The following is a 16154-nucleotide window of genomic DNA, read 5'->3' as shown; positions in this document are numbered from 1 at the left end:
GCTGAAAGCTGTGAGAGCTTTATGAGCAGCAGAAACAGTTCAAGCTCTCAGTTAGTGTGTGTACAACACACACACTCCCTCTCTCTCTCTCTCTCTCTCTCTCTCTCTCTCTCAGCTCTCAGACTGCATGAAGGATGCCTTTACTTTGTGAGTGTTTAATGGCTGAAAATGTGACTGAGATGGACTGTAATTATCTCCATGGGGGTATGTTGTAAGTCTCATGACTCACTGCTTTAAATTAAAATTAGAAACATTTAATCAGCTTGCTCCTCTGAATTTAAACACCAGCTAGGAAGATTTACTTAAAACAACATAGTAAAGGAAATGTGTGGATCCTGTTAGAATGGTGACGTCACGGCTGCACTTTGCGCATGTGCTCGGTGTTATCTATGGCGTATCATTTCAAAGTTACACTGTCAACTACTGGCCTAGGGTTTACACAAGGGTCGTTTTCACAATGTTGTCATGTCAATGCAGATTTTTAAGTAAAAAAACAAGGAGGAAAAAAAAAAAAAGGAAAGGAAAGACTTTTCTGTTTTTAGTAGAACTGTTCTTGTGCATGATTCTGCTTTTTTCCCATGGCTAAGTACTTTAAAGATGTCTCTTCATGATACAGTCTAATGTGGAGGTAACATTAAACATCTTTTCAACTAGCTATTATTATTATTATAGTGTCCCATGGTCAGAAGACTTCTAAAAATGCTCTGCTTAGGCCCTGACCTTTGACCTTGGTATTGGTGGTTTCTTCTTGTGCTCCTAATTTAGGAATGGAATCTGTGGTGAAAAGCAATACAATGAATGTGGATGTAAGGGAAGCGGATATTTTTTTTGTTTGTTTACGAATCAGATTCACGAGGTAAGTGGGCAGGAAAGATCCCCAAGGAGGCCTTCTCCATCAGTGCCACAGATGAAAGTGCCAACGCAGTGGAGGAGCAGGAGGCTGTGGATGGGTGCCAGCTGTGTCAGCACATATGCACCAACATGAGGGGCTCCTACCGCTGTGGCTGCAACCAGGGCTACATCCTGCAACAGGACAGTCACTCCTGTGCGCCAGGTACTGTGACTCACATTGGAGGGTTTATTTACATAAAAACTCTGTGACTTCAGCCTTCTGGTTTTGGTTGTAAATTTCAACATGTTGGTAATAATTAACCAGTTGAGCTTGTACGCATTGTTTGAAAAGCTCAGGGGTCAGATACACAAATTATGTGTACGTACAAAAACCATTGGTATTCTTTTTCCCCACACATAAACTGGTATATACTGGAATATAGGCTGGGGGATGGAAAATGATGTTTTAAGGTTGGTTTTTTTTTGGCTTGCAGAAATGTGATGAATTATTGGTACAGTCGCTACAAATTTCCATAGCTGTGTGTAATGAAGGCTGCTCTGTTCGAGACCCTCGCTGATCCAACACAGCCGTGAAATGTCTCTTTCTTTACTGTATTACTCACTGACTGGTGTAATGATGGTGGAGTTCAGGGCGTTTTTATGTCCATTTGTATTGAACTGTGGGTGTGGAAATGAGGCTTGTGCCCATGTGCTCAGTGCCACAAAGATTGAGATTCATAAAACAGAATCAGGTGTACACACAGCTTAATAAGTCTGACCAAAAGAATGCATCTGCATGTTTCTGCCTCTGTGTGCACACAGTTTTAGTGGTAAATCTACAGTTGTATGCATATGACTCACTCTGATATCAAACAGGTTTATGTGACTATAAACATCATAACATCCACAGTCTCATCATTCAAGCGTTTTGATGTCAATGAAAATAAGAGGGTCCCTGGTACGAAAACCAGTTGGAACGGGGTTCGGTCCATGGGCAGGGGCCCTTCTGTGCAGTTTGCACGTTCTCCCCGTGTCTGCGTGTGTTCTCTCCGGGGTCTCCGGCTTCCTCCCACAGTCCAAAGACATGCACCTCAGGTTGATTGGTGACTCTAAATTGCCCTTAGGTGTGACTGTGAGCGTGTATGGTTGTCTGTCTATATGTGTCGGCCCTGCGATAGTCTGGCAACCTATCCAGGGTGTACCCCGCCTTCCACCCAATGACAGCTGGGATTGGTTCCAGCCCCCCGCGACCCTTACGAGGACAAGCGGTTACAGAAAATGACTGACTGACTGACTAATATTCTATTATATATCTATTATATTTTGAAAAAGCCTGTAACATTAGATGATATTTCAACATGATAACCCTAACCAGGTGGCAGCTTAGTCACAGATATGAACCTCAGCTGACACCAACCACTAAGCCGAAGAATGAAAAGATCCTGGTAACTTTATTTGAACAGAACATGAAGAGTTCTGCCTCACACATTCACAGACGACATGTTACACCGTCAAACTGATATTCATTCTTGCTTATTTAAAATGACTCTCATTTACAGAACTAATGATGAGGACAAAATATTGGGCATACGGTCATTTTCACGGAAAGCTTTGCATTTATCAGAGTGGACGTGAGTGGAGCTCAAATCTCCCGTCAGGTCTCAGCTGATATATACCAGACAGAGTCAGCGAGGACTTGCAGTGCAGCAGAGGAAATTTTCAAAATCTACTAATTTCTTGCAATTTACAGGTCATATCTCTCCAAGATGGTCATTGCTATTTTTCCCATATCTTTTCAAAAGAATTCAGACTAATTTGCTCAGGGTTCAAGGGGTTTAACAAGCTCATCAAAATTCCCCACAGATGATTTATTCACAGTCTTCTCTGCTCGTCTCTGCTCTTTACTCTATAAAGACATCCAGCATGGGTCAAACTGTGTTTTATAATTAGAAAATAGATATGCTGAATCTTTTTCTTTTAAAAATTGATTTCATATATTACAAATGTGTAACTTTTTATTTATTCTTTCCCATTAATGTGGGGATATATAGTCATTTTATGGAGTAGTTTAACCCTTCATTAAGCTTGAGGACTTCTTAAACTGACATGTGATTCCTGGTCTCTGTTGTATTTGCATGTGCAGTGAGTCCAGACAACAGAGTGCAAGAGCACAGTCTGGCTGTGCTTCCAACACAAACTACGACTACTGCCACCAGAGCAACCACCAGCAGCTCCGTCTACCATCATCCATGTGCAGGTAATGCTGACATTTCATTGCACAGCATGGAAACAGTCAATAGTGGTAACCACTACATCACTGTGCTGCCCGTGAAGTCCATCAGTGATATTAAAAATTGAAACAAACCCGACCAGATTATATGTAGATTCATTAAAACATTCATTAGTTGTCTACCTTTGCCTACTCATATAACTATACTTACACTATACCTACACTATACCACTTGAACGAGTGTCAAACTCACGTAGCTCTCTGTCCATACTGAAACAGCCAAATATCAATCAATCAATCCAACTTTATTTATATAGCACTTCTCAAACAAAAAAACATTGTAGCACAAAGTACTTGACAAACAGACAGATTAATGTCAGATAAAAGAAAAATACAAGCTGCCGCCCCACCATCCATCGCCCAACCCCCCCCCCTGCATAAGGCTACAACATTAATCTACATCTACATTAAAAAACTAGGTAACAACAGGCATTATCAGCTGAGAAAACGCTATCTCAGATGAGGAAGCACTGGAGGTATGAGGAAAGAAAAAGAATAAGAAAAAAAAGTGTGAAGCTAATACAAAATAAATACAAATAATTAATTGAATCAATGAGTGAATAAATAACTGTATAAATAAATAAATGTTATACTAGTGTAAAGAATAAGAGTAAATAAGTTAACAAGGAGTAAAATAGGAATAAAACAATAAATAAGGTAACAAGAGGTAAAATATTGATCAGTTAAAATATGACCTGTTACTTCGTTTAAAGAAACTACGGAGCTATCAGCTGTGTGCTCGAGGTCATACTGGAGATGTATACACTTAAAAGTTGGTGAGTGCTATTTTTCCACTTTTGTAATCTTACTTTTTGAATCAGATAACATGTTTTAAATTGTGATATGGAAATTATATTAAGCACAGCAAACAGCAAGTAACAAAAGCCTAGCTTGTTTGTAGTGATGGTCACTTACCTCAGAAGAAACTTTAAGCTTCCTGGTGATCTCCCTCCACCCAGCTGACACTGTGTTTAAGTGTTTGTAGTGAAAAAAGGTTGTTTAATTTGAATAATTATTTTAACGTCATGAATCAGCTGGTCCTCTTCCACTGCTGCAGTTTCAAAGCGAGCATCAGATATAAATAAAAAAACACAGTGTCCAACAAGAGTTCAGCTCACACACCTGCAGCCAGTAAGGTCAGCTCTTTCATTGGCTTCAAAATATTGACTTATTGGTGCAGTTTTAGTATTTTTAATAGACTAACTCTGTCATTTCAGATCTTTCACCTCAAGATCTCATCACCTCCTCGCTTCGGCAGTAAATTACACTCGACCTGTATGACATTAGTTGCTCCATTAGTAAGTTAAACATGATATTGTATTAATCATGCTCTCATATTGCTTATTTCTAATGCAATTTGAGTTGCATTTAGCGCTGTGGTAGATTGTTTTTAAAATTGCTAGAATGGGATATAATGACAAATGCGGGTTCAGTTTGCATGAATCAAACTGGTTTCAGCTCGTACACCAGACTAGACCAGCAAAACTGGAAATTAAGCTAACGCTAGCTTACTTCCTGTTAGCCACTGTATTAACAAACACTCAAACAGGGAATACAAGTATGAAAAGGTCTTTTCCCGGTCCTGTGATGAACACATTGGACATGTCCAGGCCATCCTGCAACGGCTTATGGAGAACTCGCTCTTTGTCAAAGCAGAAAAAAGTGAATTCCATGTCTCCTCAGTGCCTTTCCTTGGCTTCATTGTGGCAGAGGGCAGCCTTCAGATGGATCCAGCCAAGGTCTCCGCAGTTGCCTCCTGGCCCATCCCCAAGACCCGCAAACAGCTGCAGCGGTTCCTGGGCTTCACCAACTTTTATCACCGCTTCATCCACAACTACAGTTCCGTGGCTGCTCCTCTCACTGCCCTTACCAGCTCCAAGGTCCCCTTCCAGTGGTCTCCTGCAGCCAGTGAGGCATTCCAGACCCTGAAGGTCCGGTTCACCTCTTCTCCTGTCCTCCTGACCCCTGACCCCGACTGACAATTTGTGGTAGAGGTGGACGCATCAGACACAGGGATTGGGGCAGTCCTGTCTCAAAGGGCCATTTTGGACCAGAAGCTCCATCCCTGTGCTTTCTTCTCCTGACGCCTGTCCCCTGCAGAGAGCAACTATGACATCGGGAACCGCGTACTGTTAGCAATCAAGGAGGATTTGGAGGAATGGCAGCACTGGCTGGAGGGAGCCAAAGAACCTTTTTCGGTATGGACTGATTATAAGAATTTGGAATACATCTGTACCGCAAAGAGACTGAACTCTCGCCAGGCCCGCTGGGCCCTGTACTTCACCAGGTTCCGCTTCATCCTCTCCTATCGCCCAGGCTCTCGCAATGTCAAACCCGACGCCCTTACCCGCCAGTTCCAGAGGGAGGAAGGCCCCGCGGATGGTCTGGCGCCCAATTTTCCTTCCCCATGTGTCATCGCCTCTCTTAACTGGGACATGGAGGAAAGGGTGAGGTTGGCTGCCGAGGCCCAGTTCCTCCGACTGTCTGTACGTGCCTGAAGCCCTGCTGTTGGAGGTTCTTCAATGGGTCCACACCTCCCGGTTCACCTGCCACTCTGGTTCGAAACGCACCTTTGACATTATCCGCGGTTCTGGTGGGCTTCAATGGAAGAGGACACTTGTTGTTTTGTTAAAGCTTGTCCTGTATGCTGTCAGCACAAGAGCATCCACCAGGCCCCGGCGGGTCTCCTCCAACCCCTTCCCATTCCTCACTGTCCCTGGTCTCACATATCTCTGGACTTTGACACCGGTCTACCCTACTCTCACGGCCACACCGCTATCCTCACTGTTGTGGACCGTTTTAGTAAAATGGCCCATTTTGTCCCCCCAAGGAGATGGCCCAGCTGGTGCTCCTCCACTTTTTTCGCCTCCATGGCATTCCAGTTGATGTGGTTTCGGACTAGGGACTGCAGTTCTGCAAGCTCCTGGGGGCCTCCGCTAGTCTTTCCTCGGGGTTTCATCCCCAGTCTAACGGGCAGACAGAGAGGGCCAATCAGGGGATGGAGACTGCCCTTCGTTGTATGGTCTCTTTTGACCCATCTTCCTGGTCCCTGCAGCTTCCTTGGATCGAGTACGCCCATAACACCCTGACCAGTTCTGCCACGGGCCTCTCCCCTTTACAGTGTGCTTACAGCTACCAGCTCCCCCTGTTTCCGACCTTGGAGAAAGAGTCTGCCTGCCCATTGGTCCAAGCTTTTAACCATCGCTGTTGGCGAACCTGGGTCCGAGCACGTGCCACCCTCCAGCACTCTGTTCAGCGTTACGCCTCTGCGGCCAACCGCCGGCGCTCCCCGGCCCCGGTCTACCAAGTGGGCCAGAAGGTGTGGCTCTCGATTCACAACCTCCGTTTCTGGGTTGACTCCCAAAAGCTGGTGCCCAGGTTCGTCAGTCCTTTCCCCATCCAACGGATCATCAGCCCGACAGCAGTACGGCTCCAGCTCCCGTGCACTATGTGGGTCCATCCCACCTTCCATGTGTCCAAACTCAAGCCGTGCACGAGAGCCCGCTGTCCCCTGTGGTGCCACCTCCTCCTCCTCGCCTGGTTGATGGGTCCCCAGCTTACATTGTCTGGCGCCTGATCCGGTCTCGTCTTCAGTGGACGGGGGCTCCAGTGTCTCGTCGACTGGGAGGGGTATGGGACGGAAGAAAGGTCCTGGGTCCCTTCCCGGCATGTCCTGGATCTGGACCTCATCGCTGACTTCCATTGTTGCCGCCCCGACATTCCTGCCAGTTCTGCTGCACCACCTGGGGGTCTTCGCCCTCCTGGCGTTGCTTCGTTCCTGCCTGCCATTCCTGAGGGGGATCCCCCGTCTGCAGCCTCATTGACCAGTGAGGGGGATGTCCTCGATGACGCTTCCGATTCCCCGGCCGAGACTCTCTGGGTGTCTGCTTTATCCCTTTAAAACCTGTCTGGTTTTCATCAGTTTTCTGAACTAGAATCATTATAATTATAGATTAAAATTATGAAACAGAAAAAAACATACATCTTTTAGTTTTCTTTTTCAGGTAATTTTCTTGTTTGTTTTTGTTTTTTACTTTTCACCAATTTCTTACTTTTTTGAGGTTTTTTATTTTTTGCTAGAAATCAAAACAATTTCCAATTTGCTTAGATTTAATGGGTTAACAGGAAAATTATGTATAACTAAAGTAGACTCTGCAAGTCACACATTGTCCACGATGCTTCTGCAGGCGCACTGTTATAAACTGTTATAAACATCATACACATTTTTGTAAGTGTGTTAGTTTCTCTTTTTCAGTTTATTTAGCTACCCTAACTTATTACATTAGTTAACTGGGCTTCATTTTATTTTTCTAGTCTCCTTCGCCTTAGTTTGGTGAGTTGTTTATGTTCATAATATTATTTATTTGTGTGGTGAACAACTGCAACCAACACAGTGAATTACATGAAATCCAACAGGCAAATACAACAAATAAAGCAACTCAGTGACTGTTTCTCTCTCTTCTTTACCGCCACTATGCCTCAGCGCACTGCAGGATATGACATGTTACCGAGGTCCATTCTAAACTGCAATTTCATGACATGTTTAAAGTTTGCACAGTCCACCAGCATCCGCTTCCAACAGGTCCAGACACTGGGAAGCGCACAACTTTCAGTCAAAAAGTACTTTCAGGCTGTTAAACAGAGAGTTGATCTGCTGTTTTGAGTGCGGTGTAATAATCAACAGTGTAATGAATGATCAAGACAACAGAGAAACAGATCAAAGATGACACATTTAATACATTATGAGTGAGGCGTAGCTGTGTGTAATCTAGAGATGATTGTTATCATGCTACTTTCATTTTTGTGTCTTGCAGAAAACGGTTCTTGCAGTCAACGGTGTACGGAGGTGGCAGGAAGGGCTCACTGCTCCTGCTTCCCAGGGTTCTTGCTGATGAAAGATGGACGCATGTGTGAAGGTGAGGCCTGCCGCTCCTTCTTGTTGTGGCACTGTTAGCAGTGGAGTGATTCCCAATGCTTGTATGTATCCATTAAGCCATCTCCCTCAAGCAGGGTTTGCATAAGGTGACAAACAACCCCACACATCAACAATACCGCTCACCGCTATACAAATGATCAACACAACAAAAGTGCAATGGAGCAGAATATCCAGACATTGGGACTTTTTCTAATTGGATGCTGTCACCTGTGATGGAGGAAAACAGTCTTGTGATTCTAAACATTGCAACGACTGCTTGGGGTCCCACTTCCTGGTGGTTGAGACTGATGCCCGCAGCATTAGAATAGAATAGAATAGAATGCCTTTATTGTCATTGTACATAAAGTATACAACGAAATTATGAGTGCTATGTCTGATCAGGTCCAAGTAATATAGAGGATAGCATAGTCAACCATAGCCAATTACTCTGTGGCACTGAGTTACCTTCCGTTCGTACAGCTTTTGGCAATCTGGCAAACAGTGGCACCTCTGACATATGCAGGTCAAAATTCACAACTGAAGTTTGTTCATCAAATGACAACAAACAAGCTTGCGCTTCTTGGTGTTTGCTATGTGTGAAGAAAACCCAGGTAACACAATTATCTGAATGAAATCATCTCATAATAACAAAAATATATCATATATTCTCTATAAGTGTCAGCTTTTTTAGTCATATAGGCTGCTGATATTCTATATTTTTATTTTTTGCAACAAAAATTTAGCTTGTCTTTATACTTCCCAACTTCCCCACTCTGCTCGCAGCAGTTCCCTCCTATTGAATACAGTGGATCATCCCGAAGTTTTGAATCCACAATTCCTCTATGAAATCGTGGACTATCACCTCCCAGAAATCCCTCATATGTGCCCGCTCCAATGTATAAGGGGCTTGCCTTTCCATTGTCGGTGCACAACACATCTATGTGGCCTTGGATCGGAAATAAAGGCGGCTAGTGCGGTGGCTGCACTAGAAATAAACTCGATTTGTTTTAATTAACGGGAGGTTTGGAGGTCCCTTGCTCTCTAGTGTTATGGTTCCCTACTGAAGCTTCCTCACAACACAGACAAAAAGTGTGAGGTACAAGGTAGATAGGAGAATTATTTTTTAAATGTAGTTTAAAAAATATAATTAAAGTTTGTCCCTGATCCTGCTACATCTTTGGAGTTAAAGGATGAGCGTATCAAAACGACCAGCTGCTATGAAGAAATACAAGTGAGTTTCAAGCTTTTCACACCAATCATTTTTCATGAATAAATTGTTTAAAATCTTGGTGATGGTTTGGTCCATGCTAGTAAAACCTCTCTCCAAAAGACTACACAATATTTACCATGCCAAAGTAATTTTTCCATGAATGGTCTTACAGTAATGCATTTAGTAGTTAGTATTGATCCATAAATTTGCAGAAGGAACAAAATGTCCAATTTGTCTTGGAAAAATGGGGGACTCTATTTCCCATAACTTAAGTGTACATGATGTCATTATAAATATAAACAGGTAGGAAGTGAGTGATGTCAGTCACTCCATCCATCCATCCGTCCATCCATCCATCAATCATTTGTCACATGTAATTATACAAAGTACAACTGAAATTTGATCCCATCATACACTGTAAATTAGTCCTTATTGCGTCTTCTTACATTGTTGGCTGCTGCGTTATACAATTGTTATTATGTAATCGTCTGTGTTTCTGGATGGTTCTTGTAATTCATGGTTTCTGGTTATGGAATGATTTAACTGTCCACACATCCTGACCTAAACGAGACCCCATTAGACGGCTGCATGGTTGCTCTTTCTGAGGACGGCAGTGCTGCACTGCAGCTGCCATGCAGTGATCCACAGCAGGACTGGCTGGGACAGCACATTACATTCCCACTGTCACACCAGCCCTTATTTACCTTAAAGCACACACTGCTTCTCTCCTTCTCTCCCAAAATCCCCTGCTAGTTCATGATATCCTGTTAATGTGGCACAGAGGTGGTTTCCGATGCCTGTATGGTGGCTAGCATGATGTCAGTTTGGCTGGTGGCTGTTTCTCCTCCATCTAACTTGATGTTTACTGATTATTACATTTGAAAACCTCAACCTAAGTAGAGGCTGGTATGAGTTTACAGACTGGTGAGTTGATTTTCTCATCTTGATGATGTCCTGCAGCCACACACCAATCGCAAAAAGCACTGCCAAGACCTGCACAATAGACAAAAGAGCCTAAATTTAGCACAAACTTAGCAGAGCTGACAGAGAGGAAGCTGGAAGCATCTGTGCCTCATGACATCATTTTAGTATTAACATTAAAAAAGAGTTTCCTTGTAAGAATGCTTTTTCTCAGGCCATGTGCTCCTTGAATAGTAAAGGCCTGCTTGGCCTGTTCTTGTGTGCCAGTGAATGTATACAGTGGAAGTGCAGTCCTGGCTGAGTTTATTTTAATCTGTCTTTCAGTCAGCAGACAGGATAATGCCTCTGAATGCATAAGAGCTAGTGTTTCCCCTCCTTTTTCATTCCATTCATGAGCAAAGGACTAAAAGTGTTCCCACATGTGAGGACGTGAATGGGCAACTATTGTTTTCGACTAGAATGGAACAAATCAAACAAAAATCTGAAGATTTAAAGGAGATGTGACTAGACTGTGAAATAAAATATGGCGGACTGGTTGGTGTAGCTGCATTAATAGCTAGAATATTTGCAGAGTAATCAGACATTTGTTTAGCGAATGGTAACACTTCTAGAAGAAGTGCTACCATTCGCTGATGAGACTGCTGATGAGATTGAGAGGGAGAGATGCACAGCAACTATAATGATAATAATAACAATAACTTAACATATAACTATCGTAATAGACATAAGAATAATAAATGTAATCTATGATAGCCTGTAATGTTACATGCAAATTTTGCAGTTTATGTAAGTGGTGATGACAGTCATAAGTGTATATTAATCATGGAGGCATGACTAACAATACTTGCAGTAGAGGTTGCCCTTAAGTAGGATCACGGCATCAGTGCAAGCAAGACTCATGACACAGACGCAGCAACAGACAGGACCACAGCACAATTATGACCATGATCCAGGCGCAACCAAGATCTGGGAAATCTACAATATAATGGAGCACAAACACCCTGGAGAAGAAGCCTAATTAATGATATGCAGTAAAAGGAAATGAGTGTTTGCAGATGAGAGTGAGAAGGAGAGAGGAGCTCAGTGTATCATAGGAGGTCAGAATGTCAGCCCAACTAGGGGCTGGTCCAAGGCAAGCCTGAGCCAGGCCTAACTAAAAGCTTTATTCAAGAGAAAAGTCTTAAGTCTACTCTTAAATGTGGAGATGGTGTTTGTCTCTTGAATCAAAACTGGAAGATGGTTGTACAAAAGAGGAGCCTGATAGCTGAAGGCTCTGGCTCCCATCCTACTCATGGAGACTTTCGGAACCACAAGTAACCCTGCATTTTCAGCACAATTTTCTTGAGGGTTAATAGGAAACTATGAGCTCTGAAAGATATGATGGAGCTTGACCGTTTAGAGCTTTGTAAGTAAGGAGAGAGATTTTAAATTCTCATTGGTAAACATGCTGCAATGTTCTGGACCAATTGAAGAAGCATTAGAGATTTGTTGGGGCAGCCTGATAATAGGGAATAACAGTAATCCAGCCTAGATGTAACAAATGTGTGCACTATTTTTTGAGACAGGATATACCTGATTTTTGCAATATTATGCAAGTGAAAAAATGCAGTCCTTGAAGTTTGTTTTACAGGCAAGAGATAAATCTTGATCAGATATATAAATCCGAGGTTCCTTACAGTTGTGCTAGAGGCCAAGGCAATGCCATCTAGAGAAATTAAGTTTCTGATGTGTTTTGGGCCAAGAACAATAACTTCAGTTTTGTCTAAATTTAACATCATGAAATTGCGGCTTATCCAGGCTTTTATGTCCTTAAAACACGCTTGTAGTATAAATAACTGATCCGTTTCACCTGGCTTCATCGATAAATGCAGTTGCATATCATCTGTATAACAATAATTATGTTGCCTGGGGAAGCATATATAAAGTGAGAAGGATTGTTCCAAGCATAGAACCTTGTGGTACTCCGAAACAGACTTTCGTATGTAAAGAGGATTGATCATTAATATGAACAGACTGAGAACGATCTGATAAGTATGATTTAAACCAGCCTTGTGCCGTTCCTTTTAGGCCAATTAGGTGTTCCAGTCTGTGGAGTAAGAATTGATGGTCAATGGTGTCAAAATGCCGCACTGGGATCTAATAAGATTAATACAGCGACCATCAGAGGCAATCAATAAATCATTAGTAATTTTTACTAGTGCCATCTTTATACTATGATGCACTCTAAATCCTGACTGAAAATCCTCATGAACTATTATCTTGAAGAAAGTCACTAAGGTGATTAGCAACTACTTTCTCATTTTCTCAATTTTAGAAATAAAGAGGAGATTAGATATAGGTCAATAGTTTGCTAAAACCTCTGGATCAAAAGTGGGCTTCTTTAGAAGAGGTTTAATGACAGCTACTTTAGAGGACTATGGTACATAGCCTGTTAATAGAGACACATTGATTATCCCTAACAAAGAACTGTCAACTAAGGGTAAAACTTCCTTAAGTAGCCTAGTTGGGATGGGGTCTAACAGGCAAGTTGATGACTTGGATGTGGAAATTGTTGAAGTTAGTTAGTGAAGGTCAATGGAGGAAACACAATCCAGGTAAATTTCAGGCCTTACAGTACATACCACGTCTAAACTACCTATATTTGAGGTCATTTGAGGGCAGGAGGTGATTGATTTTTTTAATAGTTATAATTTTAATTTTATCATTAAAAAATTCATAGAGTCATCGCTACTGAGGGCCATAGGAATACAATGCTCTATGGAGCTGTGATTCTGAGTCAGCCTGGCTACAGCGTTGAAAAGAAACCTAGGATTGTTTTTATTTTCCTTAATTAATGATGAATAGTAGTTTGCTCTTGCATGGCAGATGGCCTTTCTTTATGTTTTAAGACTGTCCTGCTAGAATAAACAGGACTCTTCCAGGTTGACTGAACAACAATTTCCTCCAAATTTCCGTGATAATCGTTTTAATTTTGTGGGTCTAGGGATTAAACCAAGGAGCTAATTTTCTTTGTTTCATGATTTTCTCCTCAAGAGGTGTAACAGAATCAAAAGTTTATCCCCATGAGCCACCAAGGACTATCAACAAGATAATCAACTTTTGAGGGGCTTAAATTAGTAAAAGCATTCTTAGTTACATTGAGACAGGGTAATGAAATTAATACTGATGGAATCAGTTCCTTAAATTTAGATACAACACCATTGGACAGACATCTACTTTAGTAACTGCGTGGTGTGTAATCAAGTAATAAGAAATCAAAAGTTATTAAATAATGATCTGACAGAGCAGGATTCTCAGGAAAGACTATTAAATCTTCGATTTCGATGCTGTACGCCAGAACAAGATCTAGGGTGTGGTTGAAGCAGTGGGTGGGTTTATGTACATTCTGACTGAAGCCAATAGAGTCCAATATTGTGATGAATGCAACACTGAGGCTATCAGTGTTTATGTCCACGTGAATGTTAAATTCACCTACAATAATAATTTTGTTTACGTACTTAACTTGATATAAAGTAAGTAAGAGTATGGGCCAGGAGCACGGTACATTAGAACAGTGGACTGTAGAGTTTTCCAGGATGGGTGTGAGAGACTGAGAAAAGGTTTTTAAATGAATTATGATTTGGTTTAGCTTTAGGATGAATTACTAAGCTTGAATCAAAAATGGCAGCAACTCCCCCTCCTCGGCCAGTGGCTCGAGGAATGTGAGTTTTTATGTGACCAGGCGGAGTGGATTTATTCAGGCTAACATACTCGTCAGGACACAGCCAGGTCTCCATGAGACAGAATATTCATTCATTAATTTTCCGTAACCGCTTGTCCTTTCATTCTTCTGTTATGATGCTCCTTGATAGCAGATGTGTTAATTTTTATTAGATTTTAATTGTACAACTCCCCTTTTGTTTATTTTAGATTTAAATAATTTAAGTGTTTGGGGGACAGACAGCGTTTTTATTACTTTCTGGGTGTGTGACTGTACTAGAGGACGCACAGAGAAGCATGTAAGACTCTTTGCAAAAGTACACACCGACTCTGTGTTAAACTTAGTGACCTCTAATTGGTGTAACCGGGTGTCATTACCGCCAATGTGAATTACAGTCTAGCAGTGTGTGAATGGCTGTGTGATTGTACAGCAAAGCCGCTGAGAGAAGACAGCAGTGGGTGCTTGTGTAAAACTAGGAAATCAGCCTTACTTTGGCTCTGACAATATTTCTGCTCATCACCAGACTATAAATGTATATTCTTAAATTTCCCATGTAAACACACTGACAAACCAGATCTAGACATTATCCAGTGGTTTCTAACACACATGGCTGCCACGCCAGCTTCACCCTGGTATGAAGTGTTCTCTGAGGACTAAACAAACTGTTGGAGGTAGGGTTGGATTTGTTTTGAGTTCTTTAAAAGGGTGCACAAGAACTGCTTTCAGATATAATACATGGATGATGACTATGGATGACACTTATACCTCATTCCCACCACAATTAGTCGGTGAGCGCAGGTTTTTTAAGCATGGGTCAAGTCAAGTCAAGTCAGTTTTATTTATATAGCCCATTATCACAAAACATGGTTTGCCTCAGAGGGCTTTACAGTGTACGACATCCCTCTGCCCTTAGACCCTCACATCACCCAAGGAAAAACTTCCCAAAAAGAACCCCTGTAACGGGGAAAAAAAAGAGGAAGAAACCTCAGGAAGAGCAGTAGAGGATAGTGAGGGATCCCTCTTCCAGGACGGACAGACGAGCAATAGATGTCGTAAATAGCAAGTGAAATACAATCATGGCAAAAAAGGAAAGAGAAAGAGAGAGGGGGAGGGATAGTGGGGGGACACAGCAATAATAGAAACAGATGCACATCATATTACAATAATGGTAGGTGTGAAATTAGTAATTGCTCTCTATGATGATGTTGAGAGAGATGATAACAGTCTCATGCATATGTTGAAAGGGAGTTGTCCAAAGGCAAGATCACGGCATCGGCGCAACCTGGACCAGACCACAATCAGGGCGAGCGAGGGGCACAGTATCAGTACAGCCACAGCACGAGCACAACCAAAGGCAGGGTCGCAGCATCATCACAGCTATCACCACGGTCAGGCACAGTCAAGGTTACGACCAAGATCCAGGGAAACTTGGAAACAAGGGAGCAGGAACGCTCCCGAGAGGCAACAGGATCTCACCACAGTTTACTGTGAGAAATGTTCCACTCTGTGTCCATTTATTGGTTTTGAAAATCATTTTTCATTATGTTTGATTTTGAATGTGTGATGTCTATCAGTAGCCACATGTAGATTATCATGCCATTATTCTGCCTTGTCGTTCTGTATAGAAGTTGTGATTGCAGGAAGTGGGGACAAAGTGGTCTCGCCTCTGACATTTAGCTAATTAGCAATTACTAAATGAGGTCAGTTTAAATGTAAAGCCAGAAAGACGTGACCATGGATTTGGGAGGTGTGACGTTTTGATTCTGCATTATGTTGGTGAACACACAATGGAAGATGGTGCCATAGAGAGGAGCATGGTAGCTGAAGGCTCTGGTTCCTAACCTAATTTTGGAAATTTTGGGAACCACAAGTAACCCTGCGTTTTCAGAGCGCAGTGATCTTGAGGGTTGGTAAGGAACTATGAGCTGTGACAGATAGGATGGAGCCTGACCATTTAGAGCTTTGTAAGTAAGGAGGAGGATTTTAAATTCAATCCTGGATTTCACAGGGAGCCAGTTCAAAGAAGCTTGGGTAAACCCGCTAAATGTCTGTATTCCCACTGCCACTGAATTTACAGCTGGAAAGCAAGTCAGACTTTCTGTCAGCTGGCGTGTGTGTGTGTGTGCTCGTTGTCTTGTTGGTGAGTAGGTACAGCGTCATAAACAGGCAGAGAACAGGTAAACAGTAGACAGCAGCAGGAAAAGAGGTCTTTGAAAACTTTTTAGTGGTTTCTTCTCATTATTTATTTCTTACTTATTAAATTCCCCTTTCAAACACAGTGCAGATG

The 16154-nt window shown here is 42.2% G+C and overlaps 1 protein-coding gene across 2 annotated transcripts in view; it reads left to right on the top strand.

The window, feature by feature from the left end:
- LOC121956876 (fibulin-2-like) overlaps positions 1-16154 on the top strand; it is a 73050-nt gene that overhangs the window by 33181 nt on the left and 23715 nt on the right. For both annotated transcript variants that reach the window (XM_042505302.1, XM_042505311.1), the window contains 3 exons: positions 848-1054; positions 2975-3088; positions 7936-8037. In XM_042505302.1, the coding sequence (XP_042361236.1) occupies positions 848-1054; positions 2975-3088; positions 7936-8037 (423 nt within the window). The remainder of the gene's footprint in view (positions 1-847; positions 1055-2974; positions 3089-7935; positions 8038-16154) is intronic.

The sequence above is a fragment of the Plectropomus leopardus genome, chromosome 2 (assembly GCF_008729295.1).
Source record: "Plectropomus leopardus isolate mb chromosome 2, YSFRI_Pleo_2.0, whole genome shotgun sequence".
Classification (NCBI taxonomy): Eukaryota; Metazoa; Chordata; class Actinopteri; order Perciformes; family Serranidae; genus Plectropomus; species Plectropomus leopardus.
Note: the sequence above shows the minus strand (reverse complement) of the source record. Positions and strands in the feature narration are given on the sequence as shown.